The 24,302-nt window shown below is 36.9% G+C and overlaps 2 protein-coding genes across 2 annotated transcripts; both read left to right on the forward strand.

The window, feature by feature from the left end:
- The first annotated feature begins 326 nt into the window (after positions 1–326).
- On the forward strand, positions 327–4,454 carry LOC140154158 (enteropeptidase-like). The gene is made up of 4 exons (XM_072176765.1): positions 327–451; positions 837–956; positions 1,924–2,295; positions 4,291–4,454. Exons 1-4 carry the CDS (start codon positions 334–336, stop codon positions 4,452–4,454), a joined length of 774 nt encoding a protein of 257 aa, XP_072032866.1. The 5' UTR covers positions 327–333.
- Positions 4,455–5,330: 876 nt separating this feature from the next.
- Positions 5,331–15,464, forward strand: LOC140154159 (G-protein coupled receptor GRL101-like). The gene is made up of 5 exons (XM_072176766.1): positions 5,331–5,472; positions 10,223–10,294; positions 11,597–11,668; positions 13,410–13,493; positions 14,105–15,464. The coding sequence occupies exons 1-5, from the start codon at positions 5,345–5,347 to the stop codon at positions 15,201–15,203; spliced, it is 1,455 nt and encodes a 484-aa protein (XP_072032867.1). The 5' UTR covers positions 5,331–5,344; the 3' UTR covers positions 15,204–15,464.
- The last annotated feature ends 8,838 nt before the right edge of the window (positions 15,465–24,302 follow it).

Here is a 24,302-nt window from a genome sequence, read left to right on the forward strand (position 1 = left end):
TACAAGTTTACAATAATATTTAGCGAAATAAAAATGAAACTAATATTTTGAACAAGATACTTTCCATTAAATTGAATTCACTATACAGATTACTGTGGCGATGAGTATATAAATCTCACGACAGACAGCATGGATGCTGCAAATCTTTCTTCTCCGTTCTACCCACACCAATATCCACGTGGCACATGTACCTGGTTTGTACTGCTTGCAGGAAATGCAACAGTCATTCTTACGTTTAAAGATTTCCACACAGAAATCAGATATGATAACCTGTATCTTGGATACGGCGACGCAGTCACAGAAGATAGTACAATTTTGAAACTCAATGGAAATATGGCTCCAAAAACATTCCAGGTTGAAGTTGTTGGAATGTGGATTGAGTTTACATCTGAAACTGGGCTGCTTTCAAGTAGAGGTTTTTACGTAACATTGAAAGCAGAAGAAGAGCCCGGTGAGTTCTTTTTCAACAAGATTTCTCAAAATGTTGCAAGTATTCTTTGGTAAATGGCTGTGAGGCGCCCACTTGATGAATTGCTGCTTTATGGCTCTATACTTTGACATGCGGATATTGTCCATAAATGTAGAGGTGTATTTTGTCCAAATGATAAATAATGTAGTATCTATATTGTTTGACACTGGGGTTGAAATTTTTTTTCAATTTGTCTGATCATGTCGTGACTTCGCTTTCGGGATTTGGACGCGATCAAAATTGGTGTAGAATATGATTTTTTGTGTGTATGGCCAACTCTTGATTTTTTTAAGAAATAGAAATCCAGCACCAAAATGCTTTATAATGTTGATTAGTACGCCTTAATTTACATTTCTGTTGTTTACAGCTACGTGTGAAGAAGACGACTTTCCATGCGGGTTCTCTAGAGGTAAAGTGTGCCTGCATAGTGACCAGGAATGTGACGGTATACCAATGTGCCCAGGACAAAAAGACGAAACCGCTTGCAGTAAATATAGACATTATTATTTTAGATAATTAAAAAAAAATTATACCGAAATTATACGGGTTTCACGTATAGCCATTTTTGATAATTGTGAATTTGCTGGAAAACACACACACTCGTTTGATTATAGTGATATGAGTTCAAGACAATAAGCCCTTTTTATTATTAAAGAAATAAAACAATGTAATGGTTTACCGTATGTCGCGTGATATGTATTTGTTGGCATACCGTAAAAACACGATATACTCGTTAGCATATGTGGTTACTAAAGTGTAAAGGGTTTTGAGCATCAATACACATAGTTTTATACATTACGAACAAGTAAACCTGCAAATTTGTGTCTCAATTCCATTAACTCAGTTGGTAAAGCGCCGGACTTTGGTACAATTTTATGTTATTAAAAGCGCTTTTTATGGTATATAGAGATTATATTTGGACCACAATTTATAGGTTCCCCTCTAACACTTTTTTTTAAAAATCGAAAAATCTTTTACGAAATGTAAAATTGTAAAATAGTAAGTATATAGCCCTATTTATTTTACACATGTGGACTAATTTTTAGCGTAACACATCATTGCGTTCAGTCACAATGGTTAATTGTGTGAGAAAAGAGGCCGTTTTAAAAATTGCATCTTAGTCCATATCTGAGTCATGTTTTGTTTAACAAACACATGAATAGATCTGGCCGACTGTATTGTTTGAGAGTTAATGGACTCAGATGCAACTTTTAACACTGTTTAAAACGGTCTTTTTTTTACATAATGAACCATTGTGACTGAACAAAATGACGTGTGACGCTATAATTTTGTCCATATGGGTAACACAAATGAGGGTATCCAATCCTTTTTAAACAGTTTAATTTTATCAAATATTTTTAGATTTAATTTAAAAAGTATTTAGGGGGAATGTATAAGTTGTGGTCCCTATATCTTACACCCTCATGAACTTTCTCAAACTTTTTTTCATATAGTTATCTGCGGACAGCGGTATATTACTTTAAAGCCCGGCAATCTGGAGTACGAGCTGCAATCAAACAATTATCCCCAAAACTATCGCAATGATATCGCATGTATCTGGCGGGTGACATCCCACGTCGGCTTCGCAATAAGGGTGGACATCATGGACTTTGAATTAGAACGAGGTTATGACCGTGTGATCATAGGATACGGGGAATATTCGACAGATAAAGCTTCGCGTATTGCTGATCTAACTGGGATTGTCAAATTGAGACGACTTGTATCCATGCAGGCCAAATTGTGGATTCAGTTTAATACCGACAGAACGGGGACTCGCCGTGGTTTTGACATGATTTTGTCTGAAATAAATATGAGTGGTAACAATGGTGAGTAAATATGAAACAAATGAAACAAAACAAACAAAAATGGGGAAACAACAGCTGGGGCAGCAATGGGTGTGAAATTGTAATTTATTTTGGTGTAGCTATAGCTATTCACTAACACGATTTTCAGTGTTTCTTTTGGTTTTCCTTATCTGTTCTTCATTCGGTTCCGTTCCTTTCGTTCTTGGTAATTTATTATACCCGCATGCGAAGCATGGACGGGTATATTGCCATCCTGTGGTTTCTTCTCCTCCTCCTCCTCCTCCTCCTCCTCCATCAAACATATCATTCTGTCAAGGCTAACGATAAAACTACAAAGGCCTTGGAGCCCATATGTGGTACACTTATGGGCCCTACCCCATAGAAGTGCCTTTTGCCCATCTTGGCCCCAGAGGTCAAAGGTCACGGGCCCCAGGGGCCCAAATGTGAAAATACAAAGCACACCGTTTCTCATCAACTGAAGTAGCCTTAGGGCCCTGAGTTGCTACACTGATAACCCTTGGGGTACTCTATATTTACAAATATACAAGAGCCCCATATGTTATATATTGTGGGCCCCAAGGGCCCAAATGTTAAAATATGGTGCAACAGATTGACAAGCCTAGCTCTTAAAGTACACTAGGGCTCATAAGTGGCATATGTATGGGCCCTAAGTTGTAGATGTGCCTTTTGCCCATTTTGGCCCCAGATGTACAAGGCTAGGGGCCCCAGGGTCCCAAATGTTAAAACAAAGGGCCGGCCGTTTCTCAGCAAATAAAGTAGCTACAGGGTTCAGATTTGGTAAGCAGATAGGTCTTTAGTATTATATTGTCATTATGTATATGTAACTCCCATATGTCACATAATATGGGCCCAAGGGCCTCAAACGCTAAAACATAGGGCCGGCCGTTACTCAGTAAATAAAGCAGCTACAATGTCCTGATAGCACTTGAGAATTATACTTCAACATATGTACATGAGCCCCATATGTAAAATATTATGGGCCCCAGAGACCCAAATGTTAAAACAGAGGGCCGGCCGTTTCTCATCAAATAAAGCAGCTTCATCAGGGCTCAGAGTCTGTACACAGATTGCACCTGATGAGAATTATATTGTTATATGTACATATGAGCCCAATATGTCACATATATGGGCCCAGGGCCCTAAATGCTAAAACATAGGGCCGGCCGTTACTTAGTAAATAAAGCAGCTACAGTGCCCAGCTTGAGTCTACTGAGAGCACCTGAGAATTATACTTCAATATTATGTTCATGAGCCTCATAAGTCAAATACTATGGGCCCCAGGGCCCCAAATGTTAAAACAAAGGCCGGTCGTTTCTCATCAAATATAGCAGCTTCAGGGCTCAGAGTCTGTACACAGATTGCACCTGAGAAATATATTGTTACTAACACCCACACACCCATCCACCGTACACACGTAGGACTAAACAGACAGATCGTATTATATCATGATTGGAAATACCAGCGTGAAGCGTTAAGGCTGTTCCAGTTAAATTACATACCCATTGGCTGTTCCATTTAATTTACATACTCCCTCTGAAATGGCCCTACAAAGGCGGTTCCGTTTAATTTACAAACTCCCTCTGAAGTGGCTGTTCCATTTAATTTACATACTACCTCTGGAATAGTTTCCCCCTAATCATATTGCATAGCCTCACTGTGAGTAAGAGAGACTGACAACAGCAACCTATGGAGAGTAAGAGAGACGACTCCTCTGGGAGGGGACTTTTTTGCAATGTCTTTATTTTAAGTGCTACGACAGTGCAACCTACATTCAATTAAAGCTGGTGACTTGAACTTTCACTTTTTACACATTTTCTGCCCAATTGGGCGACTTTTTACAATTTCTTTATTTTAAGTCCTCAGCAAAATAAGGACTGTAAGTTTGGGTACACCGATAACATGCGGGTATAGCCGCTGCCGTATTTGTGTACAAATATATAGCCTTCTAGTTTTTCATTGTTCTCCTATGTTTGTGTTCATTTTGGCGTCATACAGATACTATTTGCGACGAAGATCATATTGATTGTGGAACTGGGCTATGTGTTGATCGTACCGCAGCATGTGATGGCTTTAATGATTGTTTCAATTTGCAAGATGAGCAAAATTGTGGTAAGCAATTTCGTAGTTTTTCTGATATTTTCTTCCTTTTTAACACGTAGACACATGTTATTTTGATATGTTGATATTTTGCACATGGCACAGTGACATCGCCCCGATATCTTCACGGTAGAAATCGCTATGGTAGGATGAATCCACAGCCACCCATGGCTATTTTATTCGGACTTTATGAGATGTATAATTAGCGAAGTGACCTGACTAAGGCTACTGACAATAGAAGGGGTAATTGATTTCTCGATGTGTGAGTAAGCTTTTATACGACATTGCGGTCAATGGTTATACTGTCTCCACTTGAGTGAGTGCCGCTATAGCCTGCTGCGCGCTGTAGTCCATACAGGACCAACGCAATATAAAATTAGAGTTTTGGTCAAATTTTGAGTTCAAAGCGCACGGCCAATTTTCAAAGCGCACGCTAACGACTATCATATCTGTTCAACACGTATTTTCAAGTGTATGAGACCACATCTGGTTTCTTGAGAAAATTCATTTACGGGAGATATTCATCATTTTCTAACCCAGTATCCGAAGATTTTCGCCTGATATCAAAATCGTGCATAGCAATTCACGTGTATCGATCCCGTGTATTCATTTTAATGTCTCTGCTGCACCAAATAATTATTAGCCAGGCGATGTCGGTGTGCATAGAGGAACATTTGAATGAGTTTGGATACATTTTACATTTAACACTGTCAATAATACGCTCATGATGCTTGTCGGATTCGACCGTAAGCCTACTAAGATGACAAATCTATGTGACATAATTCAACTGCATCTATGATTAAATTTTATACTGATCATCAATATCATTGGAACTGCCATTATGCTTATTACATCAATTGACATAAATTTTTTTCACCCTTTTTCATCAGCCAATATCACATGCCCTGGCTCATACCTTTGTGATGAATCGGTCAATCCATCAGATCCCCGGATGTGTGTGCCATATGAGATTGTGTGTGACGGAAGCATTGATTGTCCAACTGGTGATGATGAAATTGAATGCGGTAAGACCTATTTCTTTGATGAAGGCAGTAGCGTAGCCAGGATTTTTCAGAGGGGGTCAGAGGGGCAACGTTTGTCTTCCCCCATTGGCTACGCCATCGAGCCGCGCCACTGGGTGAAATTGGTAGTGCTAGAAAGGGCTTGTCACTTCAGTTTTAAAACACTAGCGCGGTTATATATGAATGATCAGCTTGCACTTTTCAGTCCTTTCAGTAATTTCATATCGAACCTAGTTGTGTCTTTCTACGAGTTATCTTGTCTCTTTTCTCTCACTCTTTGTTCTTCGTCTTCCTCCTCTTTCTCCCTTTCGTCTTCTTCTTTCTATTCTCCTTTCCTTCAACAATATCTTCTTCCTTCTGTTTTTATCAAATTTAACTTTTCTTGTTATTTCCTTTCCGTGTTTATTTTCATTTTGCATGTTTTCTTTCTCCCTTGCTCATAGATTCAAAGCGCTGTCCTGCAGGGTGCACATGTGCATATTATGAATCCACGGAATTACACATCCAATGTGGGGTTGGATGGAATACAGCCACAATGCAATCTTTACCTGGAGTTGCTCACACATTGTACGTATATCACCCAAACTCCCGGACAAAACCTACCTTATCCTTTGTCTTCAGGAATAGGGCCGGTTATCAAAGTCAAAAACTACTGGACTGGTTCTATTTTGGAAATACATGTATATGCTTATTTAAGCATCAAGCGGCAAGTCCGCGTAAAAGCTGGTAACCAAACTATTTTGGTTAATTCGGGTATGCTGAATGCAAAATTTTACCTGCCAAGCTATTGGAACCCTGTGACCCTAAAAGGGCCCCAAACCCTACATGCTCACATGGGGCAAAAATTAAACATGCTCCAAATTCACTAAAAATATATAATATTTGCGCGTAGGACATATAGTTACCAAGTTATGATGCTCAACAGGGCCAAGGTCAATTTGCATGTTATACAGGGGTGAAAAATTAAAGTTGCTCCGATTTTCGTAAAAATGGATGCAAACTGTTTCTCAATTTCAAGGGATTCAGGAAAACAATAGTTTTTACAACCTGCGATGCCAAGTTCAGACGATAGATGATAAATAAATACAAATTTCATTGAATCCTACCCAAACAAACACAAAAACGTTTTTAAAAAGTTTTAAATAAGTTATATTTTGGGTTTTGGTTTAGGTAAAAACGTTTTAATAACATTAAAATGTCGGGTTATATAAAGGTCATGAAATCATTTTAAAACGTTTTGTATGAAAACACACTACAACAATGTTTTTAAAATGTTTTCGAAATGTCATTAAAAACTATTTTTGCAAACATTTTTGGCCAAATATTTTGTCAACACTTAAATAACATTATGTTAAAATATTTGCACCCAGCAAACACAGAAATGTTCTTAACATGTTTTTTACAAAACGTTTTAATAACATTTAAATGTCGGGTTATATAAAGGTCGTGAAAACATTTTATTGTAAATATTTTGGGAAAAAATTTTTTGCAAAACATTTTTTCAACCCCAAAATAACATTCTGTTTAGAATGATTTGTACCAAGTTTTCAAAAATGTTTTTGGAATGTATTTAAAACGTTTTATACCCTTTATATAACCCGACATTTAAATGTTTTCTGTAAAACAGTTGTGTTTGTTGTGCAATAAATTACCAACAGATGTTATTTATTGTTATGAAAACGTTTTATACCATTAATGTACCCTTTATATAAACCGACATTTAAACGTTTTCTGACAACCTTTATAACCTTTTGCGAATGATGTCGAAAACGTTTTGTGTTTGCTGGGTATGTAATCCTACATATCTGTTGACTTTTTGCTATGTAACATGCTAACTAGACATCGCAGATAATGCAAACTATTCATTTTCTGAAACCTCTGCGGTAGGCGAACAATTTGCCTCAATTTTTACGAAAATTGGAGGAACTTTGACTTTTGACCCATACACAACAAGCAAATCGACCTGAGACCTTTTGTGCCCCACAACTTCTTAACGATATGTCGTACACGCATAAACATCACCTTTCTGGGATCCTTTAGGGCCAGACGCATAATTTGACATGTTTGAAAGTGTTTTAGGAATGCAAATAGTTTTTGCCGCCTGTACGATCCTGTAAGGTTATTTGGTGATATTTTTGAGGCTCACGGTCTCAAAATATTGCTTGGTCGACAACAGATTCGAGTTCAGCATACCAAAATTAACAAAAATAAGCTCGTTGCCAACTTTTACGCAAGCTTGCAGCGAGGAATGCGATATTTCCAAAATAGAACCAGTCTATACAGGAATATAGGTTAAAAGAGTAATGTTCACTCCTATCTAGCAGAACATCCGGTGAAATTCCAAGTTCGTGCGGCTTTTAGTTGAAAATAAATTTTGCTTATAGTTTTGAACACTGCCAGAATTTACCAATTTTGCGAGGGCGTGCTAACATTATGACATCATAGCGACAGGGCATGTTTGTACTTATTTTAGTGTCACTGGATATATATAGCGATAAATTGTTACCGAATACATGTAAATTCTGACAGTATATGACATTATTGTAATATAAAAATGTAATATATTCATAGTTCGTGTCACAAAATACAACGCGATATGACGTACTGATGAATCAGTGATCAATATCGATCCAACGTGATATGCGATTATTATCGAACACTCATAAACAAGTTAGTGATCATGCCTGACTTGCACCATGGATGTTGAGAATGAGAATACCTTCATGCTTGCACCATGGAACTTGCACCAAAGTTCGATCAACCCTTAACAATTGACTGACAGGCTGGCTGGCTGTCAAGAACAAACTACTCATAGTTAAGTTTAAAGTCAGCTTTTTTTTATTCTCCTATATAGTCCCAAATCTCCAATTATGGAATATTGATTGAAACTACTTCGGCATTTTTGGAAAGACACCGGCCATGTTAACCTGTTTTCTGTCGGTAAACAACTCAAAAGTGGTATGGAAATAATCTTTTGAGCCTTTTCGGATTATGAATGACCAATTGTCTTCAAATTACATATTAATATTTAATTGTACAGAAAAGGTTTGTATTGGTAGTTAGAAATAAAATGGAACTGGGAGGAGGCAAAAGCTCGGCGCGCAGGAACAATCCTTTAAAAATTAAGACAGGTCAAATTAAAGCTGATGTTATCAGCACAAACCAAATATTAATCTATTTCCTTTCCATCTTTTTCAGAGAACTTACAGGTGGAAATGTCCAAACGCTAGAATCGGGTACATTCAAGGAAGTGCCACGACTAAGATCATTGTACGTATTGTGAATATTGTTTTCCTTTACTTTCTTGGCTTAAGGGGGTACTACACCCGGACCCCTAGCCAATTTTGTGCCTATTATTGCATTATCCTCAAAAATTATAGCGCATTGGTGACAAGTAAGATATGTATATTATAGGGGCAAGGACTACAACTACTGCACTGAAAAGCCAGCAACTCAAGGCAAGTAGTTATTGATTTATTGATCAAATATTGATTTCTCTCATTTTTGACTGAACTCCACAACTGTTGTCTGTGTTGAAATAAAATGTCCAGTTCAGTAATTGTAGTCCTTGCCCCTATAATATACATATCTTACTTGTCACCAATGCGCTATAATTTTTGAAAAAATGCGAAAATAGGCACAAAATTGGGCAGGGGTGTAGTACCCTCTTAATGTCACGGCACATCTTAACAGCAAGAAACAATCATGTTGTAGAGGCTGCTGACAAGTGACCGCCTGGAAAGCGACTAACCTCCTTGCTGATGCAAGCTCGTGATCCGATATATTATGCGCAGGAAGAACATTCCATATAATGCGTGCTGTAAAATTAGCAAGAAAGATCTTTGGTGGCTGGCAAGGTTTGGTATCGGTATCTCAACCGCGATGCCATGAGATCTATAGATCATGGCGCCTGTGATATGGGTTTAGAACGTGCGGTGTTAGCTAGTAAATTACCTCTTGGTACGCGATGGATTTGTCCCGGGGGGGGGGGGCACTCCAATTTTGGAGGTGACGCATATGTAGGGCTGTTAAGACCCCCTTTTTCAGCATCGCTGTCACCCAAAGACCCCATATTTTTACGAACACATGCTCTGTCACCCGAAGACCCTTATTTTTTCCATTGTCACCCAAAGACCCTTACAAGTTCAATTTGAACAGCAACTTTCATTTATCACTGATTTTGTTACTTACTGTATTGTGAAAAAACAATGAAATTTGAAGCCATTTAGAACTAGAAATTCGATTTTCGAGGTTTCTGTGGCGCTGTTTTGGTTCTCACCCAAAGATTCCATTTAAAAAAGGTCATGTTCTCACCCAATGACCCCATATTTTTACATTTTGCTCTCACCGAATGCCAAAAATCATGCTCTCACCCAATGACCCCATATTTTTTAAATTTTGCTCTCACCGAATGCCCCTGAGTGCGAAAGTGCCAGCCCTACACCTATATCCATTTCAAAATGAAGTGCCCCCCCCCCCGGTGGATTTGTAATATGCCACATGTTGACTACCCGGTTTATGCTGCTTCATTTATAGTATCAGTTCATTTTTGCGGTCAAATATTAAACGGTGTTCCTGAAACAGAGAAGTCGGCATAAAAGTGCTTATCATAATAATATCATATCATATCAAACTTGTCGAAACGTACTACATAGAAACATACCCCACCCCTACAATGATACATGTAAAATCACGTACGTAGACATTAATTAAGTAAAACACAGCTTACGTCCCAATAATAAACACACAACTCTCACCACACGAAAATTTGATCAATCATGAGACTTCTTTTTCTTTTCCTTTTCCAGATCTTTAATTCAGAATAACATATCAGCCATTCGCCAGCGTGCCTTTGACGGACTTGCAAATTTAACATGGTTGTAAGTTAATTTTATGTTATTTATAAATTGGTAACTTAAAAGTGCAACTTCAATACCATACTTACCTGACGTATGAGCTCAAAACCTGATGCTCCCTGTCCATCTCATGTAAAGGTCATCTCCATGCCTGTCTGTTGTTGGTAATGCAGTTACAGAAGATAGTACAATATTGACACTCGTAGCAAGCATGACTCCAAAAACATTCCAGGTCAAATTTGTTGGAATGTGGATTTAGTTTAAGCCTGAAACGGAGGTGCCTTCGAGTCTAGGTTTTATGTCACTGGCACTGTGGAAGCAGAAAAGAAGCCGAACGAGTTCTTTTCAACGAAAATTCTTACAGCGGTACAAATAATATCTGTTAAATGGCTCAAAATTCGTGTTGGGCACACATTTGTTGAATGCGTACTATATGGCTTTATACTTGCAGAAATTGTACATCAAAAACAAAATTGGACAGTATTTTGTTGTATCCTAACAATAAATTAATGGAAAATGTATCTGTATTGTTTGATAATGGGGTTGAAGTTTTACAAAGGTCTTATTTGCCTTTTTGTTGTTTTGAAATCGTATGTATTGACATCGCTTTGGTAATTTGGCAAGAATTGGAGGTGGGATATGTTTTTTATGTGAGCCGGACCTGGTCCCTACAACGCAGTACCAGATGGCCCTTTATTTATTTAAGTCAGTTGTATACTTGGTGGGATAGTCTGTTGTTAGTCATTCTTAAGACATAGCCAAACTATTTACGACAACGTGTTGAAACAGCATATGTAATAGTCGTTGTAATGTTAAGCTGGTTTCGTATCTCCTCGTGTCTCATCTTATCCATCAGTGATACACCCGTTATGGCGCGGAGACAATTCATATAGGAAAGTGCTGCGAGAGACTAGGACAGGAAAGTGTATTGTAGATTGTGGTTTAACCAGATTGCGTTTTAGTCCTCTGCCATTAGTTTGCATTTGGCTGTATTTATCGTCATTTTCTACTTCTTGCATGCTCTATCCAACTCATCTATGCCGATCTGAAGCTTGTCAAATGCACCATCTAAAAAGCTCCCGGTATGTGTCGTCAGCATAGCGGATTTCTTTAATTGGACATTGGCCATCCTGACATTCTTTTTAAGTCTTTCACCATAAACTTCAGGCACAGGTTGATTAGGGCTGGTGATAGAAAGCATCATCGTCTTACACATAATCTAGTTCTAAACTACTCTGATGACAAAGTCAACTTCATAATTATACGACCGAAATCTGAATTTTCAAACCAATCAATTTGTAAAAATGTTTTGATTTCTTTCCCCAGAGACTTGTCCAAAAATGGAATCTCTCAGATTGGAAGCAATATATTTGAAGAATTGACCATTCTAGATGGGCTGTAAGTTTGCATTTTTCAACTCAAATTATCACACCATACGGAAGTGTTGAAGTTTTGTACACCCCAGTACACTGGCCAGTAAATTTGGTTGGAAATTATTTTTTAGTAATTTGTCGTATTAAACTTATTTAACCAATACCAACGATGTAATCGATTACTTTTTATAGATTCCATAGAAAATGTAGCTTTGATTAACCCTAGAACTACGAAGGGGAACGAGATGTTGTACCAACCCTAAGGTTTTTCATCTGTCATAAAAACAAATGCGCGTCTTTACGCCCAAATGACTTAAGCTAAACTTAGATCCATCTTTTGCGCTCATCTTGCATGTTTTAGTGATAAAATGTTTACCACTCCTTACCGGGGTAGGACCCTCCATCAAAATGACCATAGATTGGTTGGTGAGACTCGCCATAGGTTTCTACAGTAAAATACGTGATTTTCATTTCGCTCTTGTAAAATTATTATAAATGATATTGACTTTTTACTTGTTAGTTTCTTTGAAATAGCCAAGTCATTTCCTTTTATATTTAGGAGAAAATTTGGTGAAAATCGCATGGCCGTAGCATTTTTAGCCAAAAATCAAGTTTACCTATGTACTTATGTACACAGCCAGAATGTCCCAATTTAAACAATTTTGCAAGGGGGCCCTCACATTATGACGTCATAGCGATATTATATGGGGAATGGTTGTATACTGCGCCAATAAAGTATCCTTACACTTGGATAAATAATCACAATTTCAAAACTGAACAATATTTGGGTGAATTTGTTTTTTTAATAGATGCACTAATCCTGCACTATCTAATTATGACACCACATTGAATCCAATGTGACCTCAAGAAGTAAAGTTACAAGCAACTGAATAGACGAAGGTCCAGTTTTAAAAGTGACAAACTGGTCTATATACAAGGCGCAAAAAGATTCCGACAAGCGCAACAAAGAGACAACACAGTTTCTTCAATGAAGCCTTATTTAACGCAGTTTTTATTTCAGTTTTTACTTCGCTGTACTTTTCATAACTTTCATTTTATTTGTCAGTACTTTTGTTTCAGTTTTCTTTTGTTCCTTTTGTTTTAAATCAAAGCCAAACGCACAAGTTAGCCATTAACCACTCTCAAACCAGATTTGTGGTCTGTGGAATTTTGAATAGGCCAGTTTGTCACTTTTGAAACTGGACCTTCGTCTAATCAAATGCTTGTAACTTTACTTCTTGAAGTCACATTGGAATCAATGTGGTGTCATAATGTGCAGGATTAGATAGTGCATCTATTACAAAAACAAATTTACTCCAATATTATTCAGTTTGGAAATTGTGATTATTTTTCCAAGTGTAAGGATACTTTATTGGCGCAATATACTTATTTTGGTATCACTGAATAGAGTGGACCCATAGCTATACATTAGTATCAAATACAATGGTATATAACGTTTGCAACCCTCATCTCCTCCTTCGTAGTCCATGTTACAAAATATGGCCCAGTAGTTCTAGGGTTTATTAAATGTTTAAACTTGCTGTTCCGTCAAATATCATCCATCTTTCAGCTTTTTGTGGTCAGTACCAATACAGCGAATACGAAATGGTGGATTTAACGGACTTGGGAAATTACAGACCCTGTAAGTATGTTTAAAATGTTATAAAAAAGTAGAAAAGCAACCATTGGTCATGTTTCATATTATTCAGTATAAATAACTTATGCTCGATGGGATAACAATAATTACCGAAATTTATTCCTTTCAGTGTCCTGGTCACCGAGGATGAAAGTGATGAGCCGATTGAAGTGGATAAGAATGGCTTTACTGGTCTGACAAGTTTGCAGATACTGTAAGTATCTCATTTGTTATCGATTTAGCATAGGGTGTGAGATCATACAGGAGATACAATTTAAAGTAAGAGTAAGACCCATGCCAGTGGTAGGAGAGGTTCATACACGAGATGTCTTCCACGGTGTGCATTATCATCGTTTTAACTGAGGTGATTTTAGAGTGCGCTACGAACATTCCACATAATTGCTAAAAGAACTTATCACGGTGGTCTAAGACACGTTCGCAAACTTTTCGGTCACAGCTCTACAAAGGCACAGTATCTTAATCGGTTTAAATATGGATATACCATCGCAGCCGGTATGAAATATCAAAGTTTAAATACTAATTTGAAATCAATGCTTACGGCAGTTGCCAATTGGTGGATTAAGTAATATTGAAAAGGTCATAACACATAGCGATTATATTGATGTTCACATCATGATCTTTGTGTGGCATAACAAAACAGTAGGGTCATATCTATGTCAAAAGGTCTTTTTTGTTTGTTTTATAGTCATCAAACTTATACTATACTTGACTTTGTATTATTGTATCTTTTTCTGTTTCAGATATGTGGATGATCACAGACTATGTTGTCACTTCAGCGATCTACCAGATTGTATATCACTAGAGCCACAACCACCTTTGTTTATGTGTGTGTAGTTTGATGCAGAACACAGGCCTTCGTATATGTATGTGGGTCCTTGGTATTAGTGCATTATTAGGGAACTTCTTCGTGATCATTTGGCGGTTGAAACAAAAATCTGCAAGGAGTACTACACAGGCAGTACAGTCGTTCTTAATAACCAATTTAGCGGTATCCGATTTTCTCATGGGTATTTATATGGTAATTTTAGCAAGCGCGGATGCATACTTCGGTGAGGATTACTTTATACATTCAGATAAATGGAGAGCTGGTAGAATATGCAAATTTGCTGGATTTCTGTCACTTTTATCCAGTGAAGCTTCGGTATTCTTTCTCACCTTGATCAGCTTTGATCGCTTCCTTAGTGTTGTGTTTCCATTTAGTTCGGCTCGGCTTACCATCATGTCTGCCAAAGCTATCGGCGGAGGACTTTGGGGAGTGGCTTTTGTTATAAGTATAGTGCCCGTAATTCTCGCGGGACCTGAATCCGATCTATACGATCTATCTGATGTTTGCGTTGGTCTACCGCTCATAACGCGTCCTGCCAGTTACACAATCAAAGAAGGAGGAATCGGCAATCCCCTTAGTGACTTGGAATTGGATCTTCCAGTTGCTGAAGAATCCAAACCAGCCTGGTATTTCTCCATCATCATATTTCTCGGTATCAACTCGTTGTGTTTCGTCGTCATTTTATGCTGTTACATAGCGGTATTTGTAAGTTTAAAAGTTTCAGCTAAGAAAGTTCGGAGAAGGAAAAGAGACGAAGAATTGAAGCTTGCTGTTCGTATGGCTATCATAGTTGGTACGGACTTCGTGTGTTGGATGCCGATTATTTTGATGGGGATCCTCTCGCAAACCGGTGCTGCAGTGATTCCGCTGCAAATGTACACATGGACTGTGGTATTGATTATGCCTATTAACTCATCCCTCAATCCGTATCTGTATACCATCGCTGCATTGGTCAGTAAGAGGCATTTTAAGGTGTCACCCGAGGATGCGAATGCAGCTTCGCTGGTAAAACCTGAAGGACAGATTAACAGTGCGCCAACAGGAACACAAAGTACAAAGACAAACGAATCTGATTAGACAATGATATCGATGATTTTACTGTATCAGTTCTGTTAAAGTAGGCAAGCTATTGGGGAAATGACAAAAAAATCCAAATGAAATTATCCCTCTACGACGTAGACATAAGTAAATAGGATTCAGTACATGAGTACGTGTCCGCATCTCTTTTATCAGGCTTTTAATTGAATAAACGAAGTCCATAATATTTCCATTTAGACAAAGCGCAAACGAAGCGTCCATTTCTCCTCCTTCTCAGTCTCTCCCCCCTACCGCCCCTCTTCTCCCCTCCATCAATCCTCTCCTCCATCAATCCTCTCCTCCACTCTTCAACTTTCTCCTCTCCTATACCCAACTCCCACTCTCATGATACCCATCGTCGTAGTCAGGATTTTTCTTTCAGGAGAGTGGGCAGCGTTTTCATACATTCTGATGAAAATGGCCAAAAAAGACCTAAAAACTAAGAATATCACGGTGACCAGCATCACAAAATGGGGAAGGGCAAGATGCTAGTACTCTTTTCAGAAGTATGCCACTACCTAACTCCAGTAAAACAATGCGTGGAGTTAATCCTCTACCCGTGAAAGTTTTCAATAATGCGTCTTTTTGCATTATACACTTTTAATAGATGCAGGTTACAGAAAACAATTCTGGTATTAAAAGACACTGTATCTGAAAATATCAAGCGAATGCTGATATTCTTGGGAAGGAATGGTAGTATTGAATAAAACTCAATTTACATTTTATCGATGAAACCAGTTGGAATAAGAAGGAAATCCTCGGAATGAATAGTATGCATAAAACGTAATCACGCATACATGTACTTCGCCTAATTTTGTACAACAAAAACCGGTGGACCATAATCACATTTAGACTCTATAGCTGGAACGGTATAAGCTAATTGAATGAACAGACATGACATTAATAGGTGTAATGTTTTCGCCCAGTGTGACTCCCGCATTAAACGCATCAACATCTCAGCACGCTTTCATCTTACATTACTCGTTTTTAAAAGGTTTACTGTAGTGGGTACGCCAATCCGACAATGCCCTAATAAATAACTATAAAATTTTCCATGTAACAGTGACAGAAACACATATTAACCTAAATTATAAAACAACCCACACAGAAGACAGTTAAGCTGGTTATTATGTGGTGTTGCACCCAGCAGAGGTAAAGCACAGTTTGAATTTGATTTGATAGAAAAAGGATGTGTACGTCAAAATCAAATTCCATTCACGGAATTTAATTCAGGGGTGGGTAATATGCCCGGCGTAGGGTAAAGATTTAGTCGGGGCAAGCAATATCTGGCATATATTATTTTTAGGACAGTATTTTGATATTTTATACCCACCCCCACACACCCTAATTAATGAATATTGCTCTTTTATACATAATCCACTCACTGTATATTTCTGCGTGCACTAGGCCCGGGGCTCTAGGCATAATAGTGGCAAAATATTGTTGAGATTTAAGAGACAGCAGTGACGACATAAACGAAGTAAAGGACGTGAAATGGCAAATTAGAACTGAAAATGTTGAAAGTTGTAAATTTGTAATATAGATAATGTGAATTGGACGAAATGTTTGGAAATATAAACTTACCACGTACCTTGTCTGTTGATTGCCTATTGTTGTATTAAAATATTACTTTTTTAGTTTGGTATGACATACAATTCTAAAGGTGTAATATCTTTAGCTATCCTCTGCTAATCCGCTTTGATCAACACTTTAGAGTCAACAGTAAGTAGGAAAAAAGTTGTTTAGAGGCAGCAGGAAAGTTGTTTAGAGGCAGCAGGATCACTCAAAATGGGAAATTTTAGACGTTGTTTTGCATTTTATCTTTAAAAGTAATGATGATAAATACATAAAAGTATACATTTGCAGAAATGAAATGATACAAGGGATCGAATCCAACTAGTATCGACAAATATCTGCAAAAATTAGCAGTTTTTAAGAAAAGCACCAAATTTGATTTTCCATGCCAATATTTTTTGGTCCACCATAACAACTTACCCAAGTATCGAAATTGACAAAAAAATAAATATTTATGTTCTATTCTAAAGACACAAATCTAGAAAAAAATCTCAAATTTTTGATTTTTTTCCTTCGTTTTAAAAATATGGGTCAAAAAGGAATGAATGAATGAATGAATCTTTATTTCCATAATAAAAAACAACAAAATACAAAGAAATTCAACATCATAAAAATAAAACAAGACAATTATGGAGGAGATGATCGAAAGGCCAATAAGGCCAGCATTGAACATCCCCTTACAGAACTAAATTAATACAACAACAAACAAACAGACTATATTAAGCCTATCACACAAGAACAAAAACGGGGCTCCAAGAACTAGTTGTAAAATGAGATTAGCTGTGTTTTATATTTGTTTCGAAAATGTTTGATTGAGTTTGCTACTTTAAGGTTATCGTTCAGGGAATTCTATAACAGTGGGCCGGTAGTCCTGATTGAATGATCAGTGAATACTTTCTTGTTTCTTGTTTGATTATACTTATTACTGTTTCTTGTGTGATAGCTATGAATATCGGATCGTTTTAGAAAGAAACTGTCAAATGAACATGGCAGTTGTTTAATAGCATATTTATACATGTATACACCTAGTTCTAGTTTGAATATATCATATACATTGAGCATATTGAATTTATGAAATAGTGGTCCAGAATGGCTTCGATAATGGCTATTTGAAATAGTTCTCATGGCCCATTTTTGGAGCAAATGTATTTTATCAAGATATGTTTTACATGCATTCCCCCATGTAAGTATACCATAATTAATATAAGGCAAGACAAGCGTACAATAAAGCGTGTGCAAAACACGCCCAGGTATAAAAATTTTCAACTTGTTTATCATACCTATATTCCGTGAGATTGTTTTTGAGATTCCGTTGATATGGTTTTTCCATGTGAGATTTTCATCGATAATTACACCTAAAATTTGGTTTCGTTACCCTTTGCAAGTTTGTACCATCCAAAGTAATATCTCTGTTTTCTTGTGAATTATTTATCGAAGTCATTCTAGGGGTACCCATAATCATGTAATTAGTTTTACTAGCATTTACAGAAAGTTTGTTTGCTTTAAACCAGTTACTTCGGATAACTCTTTATTTATTAAGGGATCCAAAATGAGCGTTTATTGCGTTTCGACAGTATTTTTTGTGGGACATGAGAGCACCTCAGACCTATCGAATTGCATTCTGAATACGAAGCATGTCTTTCTGATATCAAATAATTTTAATTTTTTTTAAATCACAATATAATACAAATTTTATGACAAATTATAAAAATTTGATATTTTTCAAATTTTTGATATATAACAGTCCTCGAAATAAATTATATAAATCTAATGATATATTCTTAAAGTGTATGTAGCAGGGAGGAAAAAGCCGACGGTCAATTGAAAATTTTGACCTTTCATATTGAAGATATGGATTTTTTCCCAAAAAGACCTAAATTTTTTTTTTTTTTTTTTTGAAAAAAATCCATATCTTAAATACGAAAGGTCAAAATTTTAAATTGATCGTCGACTTTTCATCCCACCTACATACACTTTAAGTATAAATCATCAGATTTATAAAGTTTACTTCAAGTACTGTTAAATATCAAAAATATCAATTTTAATGATTTGCCATAAAATGTGTATTAAATTGCGAATTTCAAAAAATCAAAATTATTTGATATCAGAATGACATTCTTCGTATTCAGAATGTAATTCGATATGTCTGATGTGCTCTAATGTCCCAAAATAAATACTGTCCAAACGTTCATACCCCAGCCCTTAATGACATTTGATTAGCAATATCATTGCTTGAGTATAAAATTGTCGTATCATCAGCAAACAATACAAAGTTTAATATAGTCGAGGTATTCGTTATATCAGGATCAAAATTTTGACCAAAACTTTGGATATTTTAAGCTATATTTTAAATTCCAAAATGTTCTAGATTTGTGTCTTTGTGCCCAGGAAACACAAACCACATTACATAATATTTTACCTTCAGATTTGATGATGCGTACCAATATAATAATCTCAAATTTCCATTCGTTCCCAATTAGTCCATTTATTTATTTTTATTTATTTTAATCGTATTTATCCAGGGTAGCCCAATTCAGCCAAATAGCTGGTCTAACATGGGGCCCTGCTACACATATATACAATAATTTAAAAGCAACAATTATCAACATACAATTTATATACAACTATTAGATACAAATTTAAAATACAAGAATACATACAATTTTCAAAGTATATAAAAACACATCATTTACAAAAAATATGCACAAAATGTTAGGACTTGAAAGTCTGCATATTTGTTGAACTTCTTAAAGGAAATCGGTACCATAAACTAATCAATGGCTAATATAGTTATATACCCCTAAATTAAACATACCAGACGGTCTATATGAATTTCGGAATATTCCTAACAAAGAAAAAGCACTTTTAATCCTTCATTTCTGCGATTCATGGAAGCCGCCATGATAGCTGCTTGCGAATCCTTTCTGCCACAAGCGGTAGTGTAACCTTTCACACAGACCCGCGGCGAGCGTGTGTTGCTATGGCATTCGCGACCCCCACAGCGAATTTTGGTTTTAGTGCTGTTTTTACTTTTCGTTCTCAAAAGACATTGTTGATCATAAATATTACTTGAAATACATTTTTTTATGTTCTTCTGTAGTTTTATGGGTAAAAATTGTCGCGTTTTCTTTTGAACGAATATTGAATCTGAACTTTGGTAGTATTCGCTTCGTGTCACCAAAGTTCACGAGGGACGAGGCTGGTGGCACGGATTTCGCTGGTTTCAAAATCGGGGTACCGTTACAGCGTAATAAAATACATCGGGTATCAATATGGCCGCCACCATGGATTACAAACTGATCGCTGATTGTCGAAAGGAATTAAGAATTTCTCCTTTATGTGGACGAAAAAAGCTTGGGACTTTTACTGTTTGTCGTTTTTTATTATTACTGCAACTATATAGCCATTGATTAGTTTATGGTACAGATTTCCTTTAATTCATTACTCAGCTTGTTCCAAACTTCAACCCCACTGTACGAAAAAGATGATTTAAAATATCCAGTATCATAACCATCCATGCAAGGCGGTGGAGCCAATAAATTTGTCGCAGCTTGTCTGGTGTTAACATTATGCTTTTCGTGTATAAGAAAACCATGGGAGTAAGGGAGTGAGTTGATAATACATTGTTAATGTATTATCAACTCACTCACTTATAAATGGTTCATACATTGGGGATAACGGAAGGAGGTAGCTTTTGTCTAATTATGACAATGAAGTTTCCTATGTATAAACTATGGACCAAAAGGGTCTTACTTCCAATGTCATGTTTCAATCACCCTCATTTACCAATGAACTCAAAATCTGACCTCATGTTGCATAGCATGCCTCTTTGAAGTCAAAGGTCATTTTAGGAATGTACAAGCATCATATTAATATTGGTGTTACGGAGCTGTGGCTGAGTGACAGATTAGCATTTCTGAGTTCCTATATCATTCAAAATATTCTAGCTCCACCCCATTTCTGTTATCTTACGTACCAGGAAGTTGAAATTACCCGTGATTATACTTTTAATTTTTGACTACAACATAAATCTGTATTTTATATAATGACAGTATATAAATTAGGTAATGTATTTGAATGGGGCTTCAATTTCGTCAATACTGTTGTTTTCTTCGTTGTTGCCAAATTTTTTATTTCAAAAATACCAAATGACAATTTGAATGACTCATCCTTCACTCTTAAGCAATTTATAAACAATTTTATTTATTGTTTTACACTTGCACTGGGCTCGCTGAATGAATCTTTAACCATGTCAATAGGATTTGACATTTGATCACGCGCTGTTAATTTATCCAAACGTCAACCTCAACTAAACAGAGACTGAGACAGTCAGTATACAAATATTACATGGTTAGAGGAAAAAAACGGGACCTAAAGCCAGTACTCAGAAAAAGTAGTTGTCCTATACCCCCATGTAGTATTTGTTTTATTACACCGAACTTAGGCCATGGGGGTGAAGTTTGTCATGTAGATAGAAAAAAACTATCGTACGGTGAAATAGGTCGTTTCGTTTGCAATTGACCAATAAAGTGGCATAATATGCTCATAAATATTTATGAGATGTAATGATATAAAACAGTATACCAGTACTCTGGAGCAAACATAACAGTATTGACAAGGGCGTACACCAGAACATCATGGCGTTGCAACCCAAATATCTGATACTCCATGTAATCACCGAATTGCTTTTGTTCTCAATCTGCACATGTCCATGGAAAACTGGTGATTCGAAATCTTGCTATGTCAATAATTATCAAGGAATAAATGATACATACACAATGCAACCTTCCGGTGCACAGATTTTTGACGGGAGTCGATCCGCTGTACGTAGTCTACGTGTAAGAGAATTTGACGCAAGATTTGTCGTTGTGGTATTAAACGGTACAATAACGGGATTGGATTACTTCTATTTAGCAAATCATGACGCAGGAATAAACGAATCCAACCACTTTCTCTCATTTACACGTACACAAATCCCTTGCAAATTTGAAGTTCAGTTATGTGCTGGAGAAATTAGATTACATCTACGCGCAGGCATATCAATCGGCATTACAAGGAATCTGACTTCAATTTCCACTTCCGTTCCATTGTTACGCAATTATCTTCCAGTTTGCACCATTATAGAGTATACCAAGAAAGTGTCTTGTAAATACAGTATTAAAACGATTGTGCATGATTATGTGATCTTCAGGTTTACAGAATACAAACACGATACACGCTGTGAGCTGAAGTGCTTTGAGAAATGCACCTGTACGTTTGGTAAGAACGAAATTCGATATCGGTGCTTCAAAAATGTTAGTGATGCTTCGGTTGAGATAGAAAATGCGATGCTGCTTTACCCCAACGATATAACACACCTTAACTTGAGCCATAACAATATAGCTTCTCTGTCGCTGGACGCCTTTGAAACAATAGGGAGCAACATTTTAAGATTAGATGTCAGCAATAATAACTTGCTTGTCTATGAAGGCATTTTCCAGCACCTGATAAATCTGGAAGAACTAGATCTTGCAAACAATGGGGCCGTTTTAGCGGGTAACGTATTTCAAGGATTGGACCAGGTACAAAAACTGAAATTGAATGGTAATCAGATGAAGATAGTTGCTGGAGGGTTTTGCGGTAATCTAACCAATCTAATGGAACTTTACGCAGGACACAACGATATAGACGAAGTAGAAGTAGGCGCGTTTACCGATTGCAAAAACTTACAACGGCTAGATCTCAACGACAACAAGATACAATTTTTGCAGAGAGGTGTTTTTATGGGACTTGATAGTTTGCTATACTTATTTATTCCATACAATCATGTAGGTGCCATTGAGGACGGCGTATTTACAGATATGACAGAGCTGATCAATCTAGACTTGGGAGGTAACAATTTGACTCATCTTAGTATAGGCGTATTTGATGGTCTTTTCAAAATGAATATATTGGCATTATGGAAAAATCATATCGCTTTCTTAAGCGTCGGTGTTTTTCGAAATTTAAGCAGTTTAGAAGTATTAAATCTAAAGCATAATGAATTGCAAACATTAGAAAGTTGTGTATTTTGCGACCTAACAGGATTAAAAACTCTGTATCTTTCACACAACGCCTTAGTGACATTGAAAGCCGGTTTCTTTAATTGTGTAGATAACTTAGAAAAGCTGTATTTGAATGACAATAAATTACAGAAACTTACATCGGGAGTATTTCGAGGACTGAGGCATTTAAAGCACTTAAATCTAAATAAAAATATATTGCGTAACATTGCTGGTGGAGTGTTTAATAATCTCAATAACCTTCAATATCTGAGGCTTAATGAAAATCAACTCAGCAATTTACCACCCCGCTTATTTGACCATTTGAACACATTGTTGGATCTGTATCTTGATGATAATAATTTGACATCACTTCCGGATGAAATATTTGAGAAGCTTCCTAATGTCGAATTGCTGAACTTATCCTTTAACCACCTTCAGGATCTCCCAAAAATGAAAAACATGTCTAGCTTAAGAAATTTAACTCTTAACGGAAATAAGCTTTATAAAATTGACACAGAAATGATGGCTAACCTTCCAGTTGACGTCTTTGTCACCGTAGATCAAGCTGAAGTTTGCTCTTGTTTCATTAAAGTTAAGTGTACATCAACATATCCTGGATCTGCTTATCTCACATGCGGACGTTTGCTGTCAAAGCGAGCACTGGCTGTATTCACATGGGTGTTCGGCTTCGCTGCTCTTTTTGGGAACGCTTTTGTATTATCGTGGAGGAGACTTCAAAAACGTGAGGAACACAGCGTGCAGTCGTTCTTACTTCGAAATTTAGCTGTATCTGATCTACTGATGGGGATCTACATGATTATCATTGCCTCTTCTGATACTTTCTTTGGAGAATATTTCCCTATGCATTCGGAGACATGGCGAACTGGTCCATGCTGTAAACTTGCCGGCGCCTTGGCAATATGTTCGAGTGAAGCATCAGTTTTGTTTATTACAATGATAAGTGTTGATAGATTTATTTGTATAAATTACCCATATTCCCAACACAAACTTCGCGGAAAATCTTTGAAAATATGCACTTCTGTTATATGGTTATTTGCATTAGCAGTCGGTATAATACCCTCAATCATGACTGGTGTCGATCCCAATTTTTATACCAATAGCCATGTTTGTATCGGACTGCCACTTGTTCAACAGATTGTTACAACGAACCAACTAACGGTCATTAATGATACTTCTTATGGTCAAAATTGGGGCTCAATTCTGAAAAACATCACTGTTTCAGCGGGAAGCAATCCAGGCATGCATTTTTCCACGGCCCTCTTCTGCGGCTTTAACTTCCTATGTTTCCTCCTAATACTAGCGTGTTATATAATTATTGTAGTCCAGGTTTACAGATCATCCGGACAAGTCGGTCGTCGTCAGGACTTAAAGCAGCAAATAAGCATGAACCTCAAGGTAGCAGCAATAGTTGCAACGGATTTTTGTTGCTGGTTTCCAATCATTGTCTGTGGGATTCTCGTTCAAACAGGAGTGATCACTT

Source organism: Amphiura filiformis, chromosome 6 (assembly GCF_039555335.1).
Source record: "Amphiura filiformis chromosome 6, Afil_fr2py, whole genome shotgun sequence".
In the NCBI taxonomy this organism is placed as follows: Eukaryota; Metazoa; Echinodermata; class Ophiuroidea; order Amphilepidida; family Amphiuridae; genus Amphiura; species Amphiura filiformis.

Excerpts from the sequence above, each read along its gene's own strand:
- LOC140154158 (XM_072176765.1), top strand. The coding sequence starts at position 334 with ATGGCTCCAAAAACATTCCAGGTTGAAGTTGTTGGAATGTGGATTGAG. Across the intron at positions 957-1,923 it reads AAAAGACGAAACCGCTTGCA|TTATCTGCGGACAGCGGTAT; the intron begins GTAAATATAGAC and ends TTTTTCATATAG. Across the intron at positions 2,296-4,290 it reads AAATATGAGTGGTAACAATG|ATACTATTTGCGACGAAGAT; the intron begins GTGAGTAAATAT and ends GGCGTCATACAG.
- LOC140154159 (XM_072176766.1), top strand. The coding sequence starts at position 5,345 with ATGTGTGTGCCATATGAGATTGTGTGTGACGGAAGCATTGATTGTCCA. Across the intron at positions 5,473-10,222 it reads GCCAGGATTTTTCAGAGGGG|ATCTTTAATTCAGAATAACA; the intron begins GTCAGAGGGGCA and ends TTCCTTTTCCAG. Across the intron at positions 10,295-11,596 it reads CTTGCAAATTTAACATGGTT|AGACTTGTCCAAAAATGGAA; the intron begins GTAAGTTAATTT and ends TTCTTTCCCCAG.